Below are 19,733 nucleotides of genomic sequence, written 5' to 3'. Positions count from 1 at the left end.
TCATTTAATTTTGTTTACATTTTTCATAATTATTTATGAATCAAATTTGAATACTTTAGTATTTTTAAAATAAGTTATCAATAAATAAAAATAATCTTGTACTACAATATAAATTATTTATCATAAACCTAAAATATATTTAAATATTTAAAATATATATTTATAAAAAATTTAAATATAAATTATATATTTAAAAAATATTTATTTGTATATAAAATTTATTAACTCTTATGTATTAACACAAACAAGTGAAAGCAATTTTTCCTTTGATGAGAGAGTTTGTAAGGATTTTTTTAACTTCTCATCTAATTTAGTTTTCATTTATCACAATTATTTATGAATTAAATTTTAATATTTTAAAATAAATTATTAATAAATAAAATTAATCTTCTGTTACAATATAAATTATTCATCACAAATCTAAAATATAATCTATATGTTTAAAATATCTATTTATATAAATTTAAATATAATTTATATATTCAAACATAATACTTATTTGTATATATAATTTATCAACCATTATATATTAAACAGGAGTGACTATCTTACGTGGTGATGTTTTTAGGAATTTTTCTTCAATAAAAAAGTTAGTAGGGATTATTTTTACTTTTTATCTAATTTGATTTTCATTTATCACAATTATTTATAATTAATTTTTCATATTTTAATATTTTTAAAATAAGTTATCAATAAATGCAAATAATTTGCGCTATAAGATAAATATTCATAACAAATCTAAAATATAATTTATATGTTTAAAAATATATATTTATATAAATTTTTAATATAATTTATATTTTCAAATATAATATTTATCTGTATATATAATTTATTATAACTTTTAGTTATATAATAAAATATAGTCTATAAATAAACAAGTTAAAATATGAATGCATATCAAATATGAATCTCTATCATATACAAGAACAGTTTTAGAGACTTTTTCTTAAATATAAGGTTTTTAGAAATATTTTAACTTCTTATCTATTTTAATTTTTTATTTATAATAATTATTTATGAATTAAATTTTAATATTTTTAAAATAAATAATAAATAAACAAAAGTATATTATACTACGATATATATCATTTATCATAAATTTAAAATATAATTTATATATTTTAAAAATCAATTTATACAAATTTTAAATATAATTTATATATTCAGACATAATATATATAACTTATCATAAATTATAATTATATAATAAATATTTAGTCTATACATTGTACAAATTAAAATATTAGTAGTTTGATAAATATATCTCAAAATATGATATTTTGATAAATTTATTTATAGCTTATAATATTATAATAATAAAAACTCTACTTTTTTCATCATATACTGATTTAATTGAGACTAGAACCTACCGATAATAATGTAATAAATTTTCTATTTTTCATAAAATGATTTTGAGATTTTCTACTATACTCTTTTTTATTTTAGTTCCACAATAAATACTTTAATTGTCAAATTGTAAATTAATTAAAAATTTGATAAGATATAAGAATCTAGTTAACAAAAAATAATTAATATTATCTTAAATTATTAAAATGACAGCTAAATAAAAACAAAACTATACTGAAAAGTCAACAATTAAAAAAGAAAGAAAGAAAAACTTTCTGATAATAAAAATTGTTAAAGTTTTATAATTTTTATAAATTAAAATATTTTTAGTTCTTTATCTAATTTTTATATTTATTTTATTTTTACTTATTAAAATATATTTTTTTATTTTTTTTATCAATTTAATTATTTTAAAACAATAATTTTTAATTTTGTAATATAATTTTAAATCAATTTTTAACTGATTTCATACGTAAAATTTGTAATAATAGATTTAACTATATTAAAATTATAAAATTCAATTAATCTATAAGAATTATAATATAATAAAATTTGTGTGAAAAATATTTTATAAAGAATTATAAAATAATATAAAATTATAATTTTTAAAATTTTTAGTTATCTTTTTAACTTATTTTTATATAATTTTATCATGTTTATAATATTTTTTTATTTGAATTAGTCAAAAAAAATTTAAAATCATGCCTGTAAATTAAAAACGATCATCGCTTCAAAAGAATAAATTAATCCAAATTTAAGATATAAATAATCATAATAAATATTTTAAAAAGTAAAGAATCAAAATAAATTTAAAAATAAAATAAAAGACGAAAAGATAATTTTACCTATTTTTTATATATAATAATAACTCTTACGAACCATTCAACTTAAAAAGAAAATCATAAAATATATCATACAGCTTAAAACATGTTAAGATCAATAATAATAATAATAATAATTCCTCACAGGAAAATGCAAAAAAGAAAAAACATTTTCAAATGTTGCTATTTACATTCCAAATTTGTATTCACATGTTTATTATAATATTTTAAATGATTTCAATTTTAAATAATTGTTTATAACTATAATATAATATAAAATGACTTTATTTTTTAGTAAAGTGTCAATTTAATGTCTTATACCTAAAATAATGTTTGACCAAGAGTTTAGTAAAAGTGTCAATTTAATGACTTTTTATTTTTTTTATTAAAAGTGTCCACTCAATGTCTTCAATTTATTTACTCGTGCATTTCATTTTCATCTTTTATTGATTCTATTTTTACATGTATTGGTGGTGGGGGGGAGCTTCTATTTTTCATATAGCAAATAGGGTGGAGTTGTGCTGCTTTCTCCGATCCAACACAGCATTTCAAACAGCTTCCCCTTCCTTCCCAAACATGGGACTATTCCTCTTCCATCGCCTTTCGGTAACCAGCCCACAAATGAGCGCCATCCATTCATATCACAGTGCCATCTTCTATTGTTGCCTTCTCCATTATGATGGTGATTCCTGATCGAATGTAGAATCCTTCTTCTTCTCTCTCTGCTTCTTCAACGCCCTGCACAAACCATTTTAGTTGGTACACATGAATAGGTTGCTTATGATAGGTGTTACATACAGGTATAAGCATTGCTTACATCTTTGTTTATGATGATGACATCTTTCCCGATCTTTGCATTCTTGTCAATAATACAATTCCTTCAAAAAAAGAAAAAAAAATGGCTATTATTAGTTGGCAATGATAAATAGAATTGTTACATGATGATAATGACTTAATTGCAATTTTTGCTACCCATCTCTTATATTTTTGTAAATTTTGCTACTCAACTTTCAAAAGTGCACATTTTGCCATCAAATTCTAAAATTTCAAACATTTTACCACCTTTTTGTTGACCATCTAATGTTAGTTTATCATTGACATAGCACGTTGACCGCAGACATGATATGTTGATTGTTGACATGTCATGCTGTGTCACATCATTATACAGCATGTCATGCAGTGGTCAACAAGCCATATTAACGATCAATGTATTACATTAACCGTCAATGTTTATATCAACAATGAATTAACTACGACAAATGGTAAATTAATAAGGTAATAAAATGTGCAAAATTTTGAAAGTAAGATAACAAAATGTGCAATTTTAAAAGTTAGATGACAAAATTTGCAAAAGAAATGTGAAAAATGTGAAAGATGGGTAAAAAAGTGCAATTAAGTCTTATTATAATATTGATGCAAACAATCTAGTGTCCATCAACTGTTAGTTGAAGTTACCTAATTTTGGTATTGCTCCCAATCCCAATTGGGACCTTCCCCTCTGCCATCAGAGAAGCAATTTCGGATTCGGTTTGGTAATAGTCCGCTCCCATCATTACAGTGTCCTGTAAAAGGTGGTTTAGTTAGGAGGAATCTGAAATGAAATGGTCTGGCATCACGGGTCTAGAATATGTAGTAGTTTAATCAATTACCCGGAGCTCAACACCATAATCTAAACGTGAACGTTCACCCACAATGGAGTGTTGGACTGTGCATTCCCTCAGGAAACATCCATGGGAGATAATGGCATCCACAATCTACCAAAGCAACTCAAAACGAATCAGTAAGACATTTAATGATGTTACTAACATACTATAAGATAGATTATGAATATCATACCCGGCATTTGTCAATCTTCGTTGGTGGAAGGAATCCTGGAGACGTGTAAATGGGAGTCTTGGGGTCATAAAATTCAAACTTGTGACTCTGCAAGAGAGTGGTGTAAAGCAGATAACTATTAGTTTCAGATTAACTGGGCAATGACACTCACAATTTGCAACATTTCAGCAGCTAATTGAGCTGAGTTTCACTCTAACTACTAGTTAGGCCTGTCGGCCATGAGCAATAATAATAGAGGTACTATTGCATATTATAGTTATACTATCCGAATTCATGCCTCCTCCAATTAAGTATCTATACGGTACAATTTGCCATTTCCTAGTGGCCTCCATTCTCAGCCGACAGCCTATAATACTGAGTAAGAGCCAAGTTAGAGAATGATTGTTATACATATCTTAAACTCACCTCTTCAGTAAGAGCCAAGTTAGCATCGTAAAAGGACTTTATTGTTCCAATGTCTTCCCAATAGTCTCTGAAAAAATATGACTGCAAACACATAACTTTGCATTATTACCTATGTCATAAATGGCACATACGATTCCCTATAAAATGTATAAAAGCATTTGAAAGATTATTTGTGGGATTTTCTCTTACTTGGACGTTGTGGTCTTTCACAGCTGCAGGGATGATTTCAGATCCGAAGTCATTGGATGTGGGATATCTCCATTTCAGAAGATTGAGTAAAACATCTGTCTTGAATACATAAACACCCATAGATGCAATATATGGTGACTTGGATGCATCTTGGGGTGACAGCCCAAGAAGAGAGGTATCTACTTGCTGCAGAGAATAACACAGAAACACATGACTACATTGTGACCAGACAAATATATCATGAACATATTATTATGGTTGCAACAAGTTTATAGAAAAGTTAAATAACTACAACAAGAAAAAGATGAAACATCAGGATTCATGGCTTTTTGGGTCTGGAAGTTTGCAAATTGCTAATCCATCCTTAATAACTTGTACCTATGATGCATTATAAGTCATACTGGATTTAAGAATGTAAAATGCTATAGTGCTAAGAAGTTCACTCTTAGAAGGATGAGGAAAGACTCTTGAAATTAACAAGGATAATTTAATTTTCTTTTCCTTTTGGTAGTAAACAACCACAAGAGAATTACCAGATAACTTGAAAACAGAAACAAGATGCAATGCAACATTAGGTTAGCTTGTGAATTACCATTGCTTTCAGATCATCACCCTTTGGTTTTTCTGAAAATTGAATGATGCGGCCTCTGTCCTCTACTTTAACCAATCCATAATCTGATGCACGGCTGAAAAACATGCAATTAAGTTTGTAAATTTCCTGTCTTTAGGAAATTAGTTGTTTCTATTCACTCACCCTATAAAGAAATCAAGCATAATACTTATATTGACTTAGCAGCATAATGATATTGAGCAACAAAAAAAAAAATCTTACAGAACACACCTGTCACCCACAGCAGCACATGAAACTGTAATATCAGCATTTCTATCAACGTGACTCTGTTCATTTGTAACCGAAGTAAATCAGAAAAAAAAAATGGAAATAAAATGAAAAAATATCATTCTACAAAACAATTACACTGTATACCTGAATGAGGTCCATGTAATCCATTCGATATAGATGATCTCCAGCCAAGATCAACACATTCTCAACGTTTGTATTCTTAACTTCCTGCCAAAATGATCCTATCACTTATTAAAAACCTCAAAAAGTGATAATTATAAATATATAAAAAATACTCAAGAAAAAGGCCAAGTAGTATATATAAAAAAACTACGTGCCCACCTCAAACACCCAAGTGAATTGTCTCACAGCATCTGCAGTTCCTTGGAACCACTTCTTTCCCGCCTCTCCTGGTGTTTGAGTAGCCGCCAGAACCTTTTTGGGGTTTAGGTTGATTTAATTAGTCACCAATATCATAATCATAAAAAGGAAAAAACTTGAAATTGGTCACTTAGAACCCTCTTTTAGTGGCTTATATATTTATCAAACAATCACAGTAACCAGAAGGGCCACAGTGATGGATATACTTATGCACATACATACCTCCACAGTCCCGTCCCCAAAGTTGATTCCATTTCCAAAATAGGTGCGGGCGACGTGACGGTTGAGAGATGCAGAGTTGAACTGGGTCAGCACGAATATTTTATTGATGCCACTGTTGAGACAGTTGCTCATAGGGATGTCTATAAGCCTGTAGCATCCACCAACAGGAACCTGAAGCACACCGCATAATTACAACAACCTGGAATTCCAACAACCTAGGATCATTCAGACCAGAACCATGAACACGATTCACTTACCGCAGGTGTGGCAGCACGTTTTGTGAGAGGAAAGAGTTGTGTCCCTGGTCCTCCTCCCAGTATGATGGAAACAACATTTTTCGGATCAGCCCTTCGTCTCAGGAATGAAGGCACTTGCAAGGTCTGAAACTCAAAACAAACCAAATAAAAATGCAACCACAAAAAGAAAGTAAAAGGTGAAGCCCAGAATCAAATTCAACCTACCAGGGATTCTTTGGCATTGTTTGAAGTGAGAACAGCAGATGCAACACCATGTTTCACCCTCTTCTGGCTTCTCGAACTTTTATCCAACTGATTCATGACCAAGACACTGTTGTTCAAGCCACCTTTTATTCTTTCCCCTAGAAAGCCATTTTCTTGACGAAAAAAGTAGCCTTTCTCACAGTTTGCAAAATGGGTATTAGCTTTCAAGTTCACACAAGCAGAAGAAGCCATTGCAGTGATCTAAGAAGATGGTGATGGATCAAATGTCCAAAATCCTTGAGAACTGCAAAAGACCTCAATTTGTTCAGTTACAAACTATGAAGTGAAGTGTGCATTACACAAAGATCATGGGAAACTGTAACTAATTAATTGATTAATTAATATAAAGAAAACCTTACCTTGACACCAAGAAATGTGAAGGGGAAGATGATTAAATTAATTAATTTGTAAACGTGCAATAAAGTTGAAATCTGGAGAAGCAACCATACCACAGGTCAATTATTAGGCATATAATGCGATGATCGAGTGGTGTTGAAGGTAGAGGTTGCTTTTATTGGCTTCTAGACCCCTCACGAGAAAGAAAAATCTTATGGGGTTTTTATAAATATTAATTTCCAAAAACTATAGTCTATGACCATCAAGCTCAATTACCTTAGTCCAAGTTTCTAGGTGCAGGGTCCACGTGGAAAAGCCATTAAGGAACAAAGACATGTCAATTACAAGCAGTGGCCGTAGATGAAATCAAAGAAAAATTAATTAATATCTAGATCGTTCGAAATTTATTGATGTGAATTTCTACGGTTGTTATTTGCTTGAAAAGAGAGTATACTCATCACTATGGACTCTTATTCAGTCTGCTCTAATCTGACATGAAGCATGGGAGGTACCAAGCCTTCACATGACGTAAAGTAATTTGTCACTAATAATTATTGTTTTTGAATTTGATTGAGTTTCATTTCATAATGATAAACATTTTTATGCTTGCAATTGCCATTTCACTATCCAGTTATTTCATACATTTGTCATTTACTATCCAACCCTGATGTGTATAGGTAAAACAACTTGTATTTTTTGCTTTAGCGTAGATTTTTTTACAAATTTGATTCTAAAATAATTAGTTTATTTTAAAAAGTAATATTTAAAATATTATATATTATATATAGCAATTTAAAGTTTCATTATAAGTGACACTAAATGAGGTGAGTAGAATATTCCATTTGATACCTCCAGAGTCTGAAACATGGACCATCTCTCTGGTAATTCAGATTAACTGAGCATATATACAAATGATGTTATTCAAAAGGCAAATCATTGCCCACCAAAAAACAAGCAAATCATTTTCAAGAAAACAAAAATATTCCTTTTCTGTTTTTAGACTGTCAAATAGTCCAATTCTTAAAAAATGTCCATATATAGATGAGAATTAAAAATAGAAAAACATTCCAAATTCGTTGATCGGCCCGCTCATTTTGTCATATTTGAAACTTTACTGTTTTCCAATCAAATTCAACCAGAATCAAATAAATTAAACAAAAAAAAAAAAGGGTTAGTTTGAACTGCTATATAAACTTGAGCAACTCAATTAATTATTGTAAAACATAAAACAATGCCTCATTCATTTTATATTGTTCATCACAATACATACGTTTTAAGAACATTACAGGATATTAGTTTCAAATCCCATTGTCATTACTATATACTAAAAATACATTACAATACATAGTTGTGATTTCATTTAACCATACATATGAGATGCATAATAAGAATACTAACAAAATCTGACATAATTGAAAAATAATTTTTTTCTATAAAGTCTTGCTAAAGTTAGTAATATATATATTCTATAACCGTATAAGAGGCTATATTTTTCCTTAATCTAAACTTTTAGTGAACAAAGAAATAAATGCATTTGACTATACATGTGAGATGCTTAAAAAAATGGTGGTAAAGTAATAAATGTTTTGAATCAGCAATAATGGAAGAGAATATGTACAAGGTTTTTTCAATTTTGTAAATCTTGCTTTATTTTTATTTTTTAAAATATAACATGCTGGATCAGTTGGAGGCATAGTCTCGTCCTTAGTACACGAGGCCGCATGCATGTAATGTAAGGTTCTCATGGACGCAGGGCCCATCATTTGTCAGTGGGCCCACCTAAGTATCTCTGTTTGTGGCTTCTGATCCTTTGCGGTCCACCATACCTTTCCCATGGCATGCTTTGCTCAGCTAAGTACTTGATTAGTATTAAAACAATTACCAAGCACATTTAAATGTGAAAGCCACGTTTTATACAATACTATTAGTTTATTATTATAGTGTTTATAAAAGTTATATTTTGTTTGGGAGTCATTAAAAACAATGAATGATTACATGAGGCCCGTTAATGAGAATGGGAGGCCCACACCGAACGATTACTAGAACAATACACGTGAGAGGGAGTGGTGCATGCTGTGTATGAATTTGGGCTGATTATGGGAAAATGGACTTTAACTTTAATTGAGAAACAAACAAGCGCATGATGCTGAGACTCACACTCATTATTTGGGTTCTACTGTGGATGATGAATGTGAATACGATGCCCTCCCACTGTCTCCACCGTTCATTTCTGTAGAAAATCCCATCAGATTTTGTTTGATTGCGGATGATGTATGATATGATCATCTCCACCGTTAAAGTGGTGTAGAAAATATCAACCTTCTCGGCCCCACCACTTCTGGGACATCACACGAGTACTAAACTCGTCCTACTTGAATTGAATTCTTTTATAAAAAAGAAATACATTTTTTTTAATATAAAATTTAGAGGAAAATAAAATATTCCTTGCAGCAGAAAGACAATTTACAAAGTGACAAAATTCATGTGACATGCTCTGCTGCTACCGAGTAGCAATTGATTAAAACAAAAATAGTAGTGATTGAGAATTTGAGATCACTCAGATAGGAGTTTATTTATTTCTATTTTAGCTTAATTAAAATTTTCATTTCTAATTGTAATTTATGTGTGATTTTATTTTCTTTAACTTTATTTAAAATTCCTTTTTTGATTCTTTACTTTTTTTAATCAAGCTTTGCTATTACTTTTTTTTATTTACATAAAACTCTCAAATCCTTACGTTTTACTTGTAGGTTTAAGATGGGAGAGATACCAAATGATTTAAAAGATGTAGAAATTAAAATCTGGTCTTTGACAGATTTGAATGAGATTGAGGTTTTTAAAACAAGGAAATTTGAAGTTGTTTAATTTTTTTAGCCAAATATAATATTTTGATCGATGAATTTTGGGTAAAAATAGTTTAAAGTAATTTAATAAATTCATTTAATGAAATTTTTTAGAATAAAAATGAGAAATCAAGAAATTTATATGTAACAAAAATTATGGAAGAAATTGCTTATAATAATTTGAACTTTTAAAATATTTAATTGCAACATTTTAAAAGAAAATTGAAGTAAACAGTCATTCAAAGACTAAAAATATATATTAGTAATAATAGATGAATAAAAATGTAATTAAGTTTTTTTAGAAGTAGTTTCTGTATGAATTAGATATTGAATGTACGACGCTATATATTTTATGCATAATTGAATAAATATTTGTTTAACTCACTTGAGTTTTTCTGCTGCTGTTATCATTTATGATTCAGGAAAAAAGTTTAACCTAAGAATTGTAAACTCTCTCATAGTACATTAGCAAGTGAAAATTGAATCAACCAATAACAACATAAAAAAAAAATTGCTAGTTTTTTTATCCGCTTTATGTGTTAAATTAAAAAAAAAATTGTTGACACCTTATATGTTATTTGAAACTTAAAAATATAAAAAAAAAAATAAATATAAACACAAAGGAATATGATGTAATATATACAAAAAAAAAAGTAATATAATGTGATAAATAAATAAAATAAATAAAAAAGAGATGAGAGGGACTGGGGCACATATGTGTACACTTTTCTTTTCTCCGTTTTACTCCTCTTAGATGCTTTTCACGTTTAGAATAAACTGAATTGGTAGTTTAGTATACTTTTAAGAAAAACGAGTACAATATGGAAATGTGAAACTCATGTTTTTTAGATCGCAGATCTCATGAAATTCTCCATCTATGGGAATTGTTTTTTACTTCAAAAAAATCAAATATTAAATAATTTATATTGTAAATAACAACACAAATACTTTTTATTTTTGTTTTTAATATGGATTTAAATCTATTTTTAATTTTTTAAATTTAGAATATATTTATTTTTGGTCCTTCAATTTTAAAACTATTATTTTTAGTCTTTATAATTTTATAAAATTATGTTTTAACCTCTCATGTCACCAATAATATTTGAAAATGACACTTATACACCATCAACTAGATTTAAGAAACACCATTAGTTAAATTTTATGTGATAGTATTTAATAGATCCCTTAACAAAATTTGAGTATAAGAAATAAAGCAAGATTTTTTGAAATTATATGAACTAAAATAATTAATTTTAAATTTGAGAGATAAAAAATAAATTTATCATAAATTTAAAAAATTAAAAATGTATTTAATTTTTTTTAATATATTATTAATTCCTAATATTTCATTTGTCAAAACACACTACTTTAGTCCAAATGCATCAAATGTATGCTTGATTTACCATTTGCAAGGCACAAACTTCCATCCATACATTTCAATAATGTAAATAGAGAAATAACAATACTAGTAGATTAAAAACAATAAAATATGATATTTATATGTTTAAAAAATTTCACATCACTTAAATCTCTGAGGTGCATTTTTAAGGACAAAATCATGATAGCCTAATAAGGGTTAAAGCGAACAATATTTTAGACGATGACTCTAATGATGTTTGCTAGAGGATTTACGGTCAAAACATTGACACTAAAAAGAAGGCCTAGGTCACTCTTACCTTTAGCTTCGATCGAAGGTTTATTTCACTATGTTTAAATAGTCTCACATCGCTTAAGAATCAAGACTAAGAATAGTTTATAAACACTCTCCTTCCTTAATTCTTTGAAGTGCCTTTTGAAGGATAAAATAGTGACGACTCAATAAATGTCAAAGCAAACAATACTTCAAATATGGTGACCTTAATGATGTCAATGAACTTATGATCGGAACACATGGACTATGTTTAACCCAATATTTTTTCTAACTACGCTCTCGGAAGGAGGTTCTACTTCATCACCTAAGAAAAGATATCCCTAAGTTGTAATGGTAGTAAAAGAATGACCTCGTCCTCCTTTAACACTAACTATATCCTTTATAGATGAGAATTTCGTTGGTGTGGATCCTCCTAAGGATGACCCATTGGTGATCTCGACAGTAATTTTGGAGTATATAATGTCAAAAGGATTTTGGTCAATTAGAGAAGCTTGGCTGACGTGATGTATTGGGATGTTTTCATTGGATTGAGGATTCTGAAGGTTTTGTTGTAAGAGTATAATGAGGTACTTGTTGGTTTTGTTGGTGAGTCGATTGAGGTTCAAGGTTTTATCGCACATCAATACCACGTTCAGAAGTGTCGAAGATGTGAAGACCATTGTTATCAGGTATATAGGTGTAAATGCACCTTCTTCATACAACGTGTTGCTGGGATAACCATCTTTTAACAAGTTGGGGCGGTAGTATCAACGATACATCTTAAAATGAAATATCCTCTAGATGACAACCTATAGTGGGAACTCTTTAGGTGGATCAGAAGATAGCTAAAAAATATTATGAAGATAACATGCGGGGTTTTCGAATTTTTTACAACCCTCCTAAGTCTCACGTTGTCAATCTAGTGGAAACAGATCTTAGGGAGGACTTCCATGAGAGACAACTCGGACTAGTAGAGAATGCGAAGGAAGTTGACATCTGAAGTGGAAGAATGGTCAAGGTTGGCGTAGGATTGAATGGTGAGGTTAAAGATAACATAATTCAAACACTTACAAGGAATAAGATGACCAGGTATTGATCCGGACTTCTTATGCCACAAGTTGGCATTAGATCCAAAGGCCAGACCAGTCGCTCAACAAAGGAGGAAGTTTGTCGAGGAGAAAAAAAGAGTAATTGCAAAGGAAACAAAAAAGTTGTTTCCAATTGGTTACATTCGAGAGATTCAGTATCCAACTTGGCTATCAAATGTTGTGATAGTGAAAAAGTCTAGTGGTAAGTGGTGTATGTGCACAAATTTTATTGATTTGAATAAGGCTTACCTAAAAGACTCATATTCGTTGCCTAGTATTGATTACTTGGTGGATGGGGCATCTGGATATGAGTTGCTAATTTTTTTGGACGCTTATTCAGAATTTAATCATATTCAGATGCATTTGAATGATGAAGATAATATTGCATTTATGGCCGACTAAAATAATTTGTTATAAAGTAATGCTAATTGGACTTAAAAACATTGGGGCCACTTACCAAAGGGCAAAGATTGATGGATCGGGTCTTGAATGATCATTTGGGTCGGAATGTGGAGACATATGTTGATGACATGGTGATTAAGTGAAGACTAACAACTCTCATCTGACCGATTTACAAGAAGTTTTTAAAACCTTGAATCAATATCAATTGAAGTTAAATCTAGAGAGTTATTCGTTTGGCATTTGATTGAGGAAATTATTGGGTCTCATGTTGACACATCAAGGAATAGAGCCCAATCCAAATAAGTGCTTAGCTATTATATCTATGCGAAGTTCAGGAAATATGTTAATGAGGTACAAAAGTTGATTGGGCAAATAAATTTCTTATCCTGATTTTTGTTCAAAGCAGGGGATAACGTTTTTCCTTTCTTCGTGAAACCTCAAGTGGGTTTGCCTTTATTATTGTACTTATTAGTGATTGATAAAGCTATTAGTGTGGTTTTGGTTTAGGAGGATGATGGTACAGAGAAACCAATCTACTTTGTTAGTAAAATGCTCCAAGGTGCAAAAATGAGGTATAGAAGGCTTGAGAAGTTGGCATTGGCCATGGTAATAACATCGAGAAGGTCGAGGCACTATTTTCAAAGTTATTTTATTATGGTTTGGACGAATTATCCTATTTTCCAAGTACTCCATTAACTTGATTTGGCTGGTCGAATGGTGAAGTGGAGCATGGAGCTTTACAAGTTCGACATAACATATGAGCCTAGGGATTAGTAAAAGGTCAAACACTTGTAGATTTCCTAATAGAGTTGAAAACTCCACTAGAGGAAGCATCGTTACCAATCAAATGGATATTATTGGTAGATGGGGCCTCTAACTTAAAGGGAAATGAGGCTGGAATCACATCAGAAGGACCAAAAGGAGTGTTGATAGAGCAATCTTTGCACTTCAACTTCAAAGCAAGTAACAACCAGAGGCAAAGTATGTAGCACTGCTTGCAGAAATGAAATTAGCTCAAGAAATGGATTTGGCACAATTAGTGGCGAGCTACGTTTAAAGAGTTTGGGCTAAAACATGCCCCGCAAGATTAGAATTCAAGAGTCAACCTTCTTTCAAAGTTAGCTAGTACCAAAAGGTCAGGATGCAACTAATATGTGTTTCAAGAGACCTTCTCACAATTGAGTATCAACAAAGTTGTCGTTGAGGTACTCTTTTTGCATGAGGAATGGGAGAGTTGGATTGGATCTATTATTGCATATTTGCAGGAAGGTCGACTTCCTCAAGACTGAGAAAAGGTTAAAAGAGTTGTCAGGATTCGGCTCGTTTCATGTTGATTGCTAGTTAATTATACAAGTAGGGGCATAACTCACCTTTGTTAAGATGTTTAGCTCTTTCTCAGGCCAGTGTGGTGGTGCAAGAGGTACATAATGGAGTTTTTGGAAGTCATATTGAAGGGTGAGTTCTATCTCAAAAGGTCATTTAAGTTGGATATTTATGGCCAACTTTGCACACAAATTATATGAAGTACGTCCAAAAATGTGATAAATGTCAACGTCATGCCAATTTACATGTCATGTTGTCGAAGCATCTGCACCTAATCTCGACCCTATGGTCCTTCCATAAATGGGGAGTGAACATTCTCAATCCTTTTCCTATTGCACATAAACAATTGAAGTTCTTAATTGTGGTTGTTGATTACTTTAGTAAATGGATTGAGGTCAATGTTGGCAATTGAGAAGGTACACCATTTTGTCTAAAAATAGGTTGTATGTCATTTTTGGTGTGCTTCATACCATCATTGTTGATAATGGAACCCAGTTGTAGCTATCTCCGCTACCATTGTTACAGGTTCACTAGCAACTGTTAAGATTTTTAAATAGGCAAGCGCACCCAAGTCTCTGTAGTAAAAATAAAAGGTTGTCGAACCTCAGGGACTTGTGAGATAACTTAGATTTCTATTATATTAATTGATGCTTATAAATTTAAAACTGGAATAGTTACACATATTCAAATTTGATATATATGATTTTCCAACTTCAAGAAACCAAAGAGTAATTTGATTTAAAGAAAACAGATATAAGAAACAGTTGGGATTTGATTTCATCAATCTCCCTCCTATGTATTCCTATTGATTCTTTCTAAAATTTCCATTACTCATTGTTATTGCATTCTCTATTTTCATTCAAACCCAATCCCTTGGCATAAGAAATTCTGGGATATTCAACTCAATGAATGATTCCTCACTTCATTTAGTTCAATATTCCGCATTACGAATCAGAACTTGTTACAACTATTAAGATCAAGACCATCCCTGGCTCTTAAAAATAATAGGTGATTTGACTCAAGTCTAGATCCAGAAAATGTTTTCCAACTAAATTCTAAATCCAAAATCAAAGATAAGTGATCAGTTTATCTAAGCATTAAGAATGGAATACAAATCACTAACAAAGGGTAACAGATAATATATATATATGAATCAAAGAGAAATACATAGGAGTTTGATGACTACATCAATCCCAAACTTAGAGATTAGCTCTCCATATTACAAGAAATCACCAAGTTACAAGTTGAGAGGTAGAAGAAGAAGATCCTTTAAAGATTTGCGTTCCCACGAGCTCCAGAGTACTCTGTTTTTTTCTTCCTCTCGTGTCCGTCTCCCCTTTCTCTCTCTTTCTTTCCTTATATATGAAAACAGAGTAAGCAAGAGAGATATGAATCCGCTCAGCGCCTCGAAACGGCTGAGCGGATTGAGAGTTCTTCACCATGAAGAAACCTGAATTCTTCACCATGAAGGAACCTAGGCGCTGAGCGCCTTTTATTCGCTGAGCGGATAGGAGGCAGAGAGCACCTTCACATTTCTGGATGAAATCCGCTGAGTGGATTGGAAATGGCTGAGCGGATTGGAGGCAGAGAGCATTCCTTTTCTTCCAGGGACCAATTCGCTGAGCGGATATGATCCGCTGAGCGCCTTCATTGTGGAAACTCTCTGTTCTTATTCCGCTGAGCGCCTCAGAATGGCTGAGCCATTCTTCTCCAGGTTTCAACTCCTACAAAATAAGCACAAAATTAGATCAAAGGCTTCCTATTCTATGTGCTAACATTGATCAAGAGTATCTCTTTGATTCCATGCCTATATAAATCAAAATAACATTAATAACAACACAAAAACTATTAGATAAGTGTCTCAAATGAATGTTAAATCAAGCTAATTAGACACTTATCAAACTACCCCCAACTTAGAAATTTGTTTGTCCTCAAACAACAATCTTCGTTGAGAATAATATGACTGACTCATCTTTCCAGTGAATACAAAAGTTTCACCCAACAAATATATCAATACATTTTTCATGATTTCACAGAATACAATGAACTTATTTTTCAAAATCCAGTGAGTGATTGCTACAACAATTGATACCCAATTGATGACAAACATTGTGAACCTCAAGCACACTCAAGGAAAATATCCAATCATCTTCCATTGTTTTCAGCCAAGAGCACTCAAATTTCCTCACTAGTGTATAACTCTCTTAGTATATTGTGCAGATGAGTGTTTCTCTCCTTTCATGCACCAAACAAGCTAAGTCTGATTTGTTACCTGTCTCTCACAAGTCTATTGTTAAGACTAAGCATGAATTACTAAGGACTTAAGAGGGTTGTAACATGGCCTGGCTATCAGAGATTTGGTTTTTCTTTGGGAATCTGATCTGAAAGCCTGTTTGACAAGAGACATTCTCACTCATATGGTTAATCAAATCCTTGCTCTAGCTTGAATTCTCTTGATTCTTTATACCTCATCCCTCTTTGAATGACTTACTGGTTCCTTCTCTTTTGAAATATTGCACAAATTAATGGAATGATAACAAGGAACCTTGATTACAAAATTAACTCAAATTTTTTTTTTTTTTTTTTTTAATATTTTTTTTTTATATATATATATTTTTTTAAGAGATATACATAATAATACACTGTAATAGAGATATACAATCCAGCTTCAACCACATGATCTCTCCATGCAAACTACCCCCAACTTGGTTCAAACCCACTTGTTTCATAAAAATGTCTCTTACCAACAAGGCTAAGGACAATCATGGTTTTCCATTTTGAGCTTAGGGGTTCTGTTTAAGGTCAGATTTTATGTTCAAGGATTCATGGGTTGGCTTTTTTTTTTGGCTACTGGTTAAATTAAACAACTGCCTTAGAAATTTCATGCATAGCATAACTGTAACTAATGAGAGACTCAAACAAAACTGACCGCATGAATTAGTGATGACTCTCCAAGATTGTATTTTAACTATTTGGCTCACTCACTCACACGGTTTGGTTAAGTGCCCTAACATCAACAACTTTAGAATCATTTCAACTTCACTTGAACAAACTTGAAGCACACAATCAAAGTCAAAATTGTAACCACTTGTGCAACAATGTAACTTCCCAGATTAGAAAATATTGATCATTGAAAACTTGGAATCATAAATTTGCACTTTCTAGAAAAATTTGTCAGTTGAGTTAAACCAAAGCAAGCAACTAATGTATCCAAAATAATATGCACAATACTGATAATAAATAAAACGAAACAAAATAAATTGCACAAAAACCCTCAGATGTCCTCATCATCATGGTCATCTCCTTCTTGCTCCTGCTCATCCTCTCCTCCTTCAAAATGTGGACTGTCCCCAGGCCAATAAAAGTGTTGCTGAAATGCCTCTGGGGATGGCCATTGGAAAGGAGGGCCACCCTGAAACTGTTGCTGATGGGCATGATACATGCTAGTGTTGAGTGACATCAGTGCCAGATGGTTGGCCAGATTCTGCTGCTCTATGTGATGAAAGTGTGCAGCCATGAAGTCCTGAGCATGTACTTGGGAAGAAGAAGAGCCTTGCCCATGCCTCTGGGGTCGAGGTTGTGAAGCATCTCCATGCTGCTCACTTTTGCAATGTATTTTAATATATGCAGCATTGATGGGAGGTCGGAGAGCTTTATTTAAATTGCCAGGCAAACGAGAACCACTAAATAAACATAGCCCAGTAATTAAACCTGGAAAGCCCAAAGGTCTAGAAACACCTGTTGAAGACGGAGAAGATAGCACGATCTTGTGTATTTCATCTGAAATAATTGTAGGTATATCCACCTCTGTCTTTTGCAAAATAGAATAAAGAAGTGTTGCTCTGGGCATGTTTAGATCAGATATGTGGGTGATGCAGTACACATTACAATATAGGAGATTCTGCCAGATACGTGCAGTGGTAGTCAAGTTCTTCCTAAGGAATGAAACTGGGTTACCTGTGAGTCCCACTGTGTATGTACATCCAGGCAAACATAACAGCTTAGCCATTTTGTCCGCATTAAAAGCATGGGCTTTCTTCAATCGGCCAAATTCATCCAAACCATCACCTCCTATAACATCACGACTACCCAAATACTGTTGAATGGCATCCCTAGAATAACTGACCACAGCGCCTCTGACCCAGCTGTTTCTAGTTTGATCAGTCCTCTGGAGCGGGTAAGCATTGGCATAAAACTCCTTGATGATCTCTTCATTATATTTCTTTTCAGGAGTAGCCAATTTGTTCCATTTCCTGCGAGTCAGCTCCCTTTGGAAGTCCATATATTCTCCAGCTTCCAACTCCACCCGTCTTTCAGCAACTATTTGGCGAGGCTCCAACTCAGTATATCGCTGCTGCTTAGTTTTGGTCATGAATCTGTTCCTGTCCAAACGGATTGAAGCCACAGGTGAATGGGTAGGCTCCTCAGTGTCAGAATCATGTGGAGGAGGATTTGAAGAAGCAGCCCCCTTCCTCTTTTTACTGGCTGGAATCTCATGAGTGGGTCTTGATTTTCCCATCTGCAATTCATTCAGAACAAGAGCAAACCATAAATGTTAGACAATTTCAGTTAATTCATGCAATAAAAGAACATGAGATTCTGCATTCCATCCGCTCAGCGCCTCTTATCCGCTGAGCGCTTTAAGCCATCAAGGGTTTCTGACCTCTATCCGCTCAGTGCTTTGGAAGCGCTAAGCGCCTTGCTCCAGAAGTTGAAACTGAACTATCATTTTTAAAACCCATGGCTATGGAACCCACGCCAAAATATACTTAAAACTTAACAATGTATGGCAGTGAAATTCAAACCCTGATTTTGGAATGCAGAGAGTTATGCCCCTAACATATAAGGTACGAACCTGAATGCAGCAATTTCAAACCCTAGACATATATCTTTAAAAACAAACCATTGGATTACAAAATTTCAAGAACAGAATAATAACCAAATCCTAACTAACATAAATAGGGCAAAGCAGCAGAATGTATTTCATGAATAACAACCAAGGGTTGGCGCAAAAGAAGAATGTATATGAGCATACCTGGGATTTGAGATGATGATTTTGGAAGCACACAAAAGACTAAGGAATCAGAAGAACTTGAGAGCAAGTGAGAATAAAAATAGCAAAAGGGAGGGGGAAAGGCTCTTTCAAACGTTTAGAATAGGAAAGGGCTGAGTGGGTTATGTGTGACCCTTGAGCAGTTGAGGCTTTCACTTCAAATGAAGGCTCAAACCCGTAACTCATCCGCTCAGCGCTTGGGAAGCGCTGAGCGCTTTGGCTCCAGAGAGATCACTAACCCCAGGCGCTGAGCGCCTTAATTTCGCTGAGCCAATTGGCTCCAGAGAGTTCTAGGGGTTTTCTCCTTCCAGGCGCTGAGCGCATCCCAGGCGCGGAGCGCCTTGCCTCCAGAAACCCCTCCTCATATGAGGCGCTAAGCGCCTATCAAGCGCTGAGCGCCTGACCTCCAGGGACTCATCTGATTATTGACTGATATAAAGGGCTGAGCCACTCAGAGGGGCTGAGCCACTGAGTCCTGGATCAGAAATTATACAATTCTTATTCTAGCTCAGT

The 19,733-nt window shown here is 32.5% G+C and overlaps 1 protein-coding gene across 2 annotated transcripts; it reads right to left on the bottom strand.

The window, feature by feature from the left end:
• Positions 1–2,515: 2,515 nt before the first annotated feature.
• LOC109791522 (glucose-1-phosphate adenylyltransferase large subunit 1) lies at positions 2,516–7,142 on the bottom strand. 2 transcript variants are annotated; one of them, XM_020350839.2, is made up of 15 exons: positions 6,995–7,142; positions 6,507–6,789; positions 6,303–6,425; positions 6,046–6,216; positions 5,785–5,877; positions 5,587–5,670; positions 5,443–5,498; positions 5,194–5,287; positions 4,602–4,787; positions 4,413–4,493; positions 4,008–4,094; positions 3,821–3,925; positions 3,627–3,733; positions 2,989–3,049; positions 2,516–2,909 (listed from the first exon to the last, which is right to left on the bottom strand). In XM_020350839.2, the coding sequence occupies exons 2-15, from the start codon at positions 6,735–6,737 to the stop codon at positions 2,808–2,810; spliced, it is 1,581 nt and encodes a 526-aa protein (XP_020206428.1). In that variant the 5' UTR covers positions 6,738–6,789; positions 6,995–7,142; the 3' UTR covers positions 2,516–2,807. The 2 variants fall into 2 exon arrangements, with proteins under 2 accessions (XP_020206428.1, XP_020206422.1); XM_020350833.2 differs by having other exon boundaries at positions 6,905–7,084.
• Between the last annotated feature and the right edge of the window lie 12,591 nt (positions 7,143–19,733).

The sequence above is a fragment of the Cajanus cajan genome, chromosome 4, assembly GCF_000230855.2.
Source record: "Cajanus cajan strain Asha chromosome 4, NIPB_CcT2T_4, whole genome shotgun sequence".
NCBI classification, from domain to species: domain Eukaryota; kingdom Viridiplantae; phylum Streptophyta; class Magnoliopsida; order Fabales; family Fabaceae; genus Cajanus; species Cajanus cajan.
The sequence above is the reverse complement of the archived record's forward strand: the minus strand, read 5'-3'. Positions and strand labels throughout refer to the sequence as shown.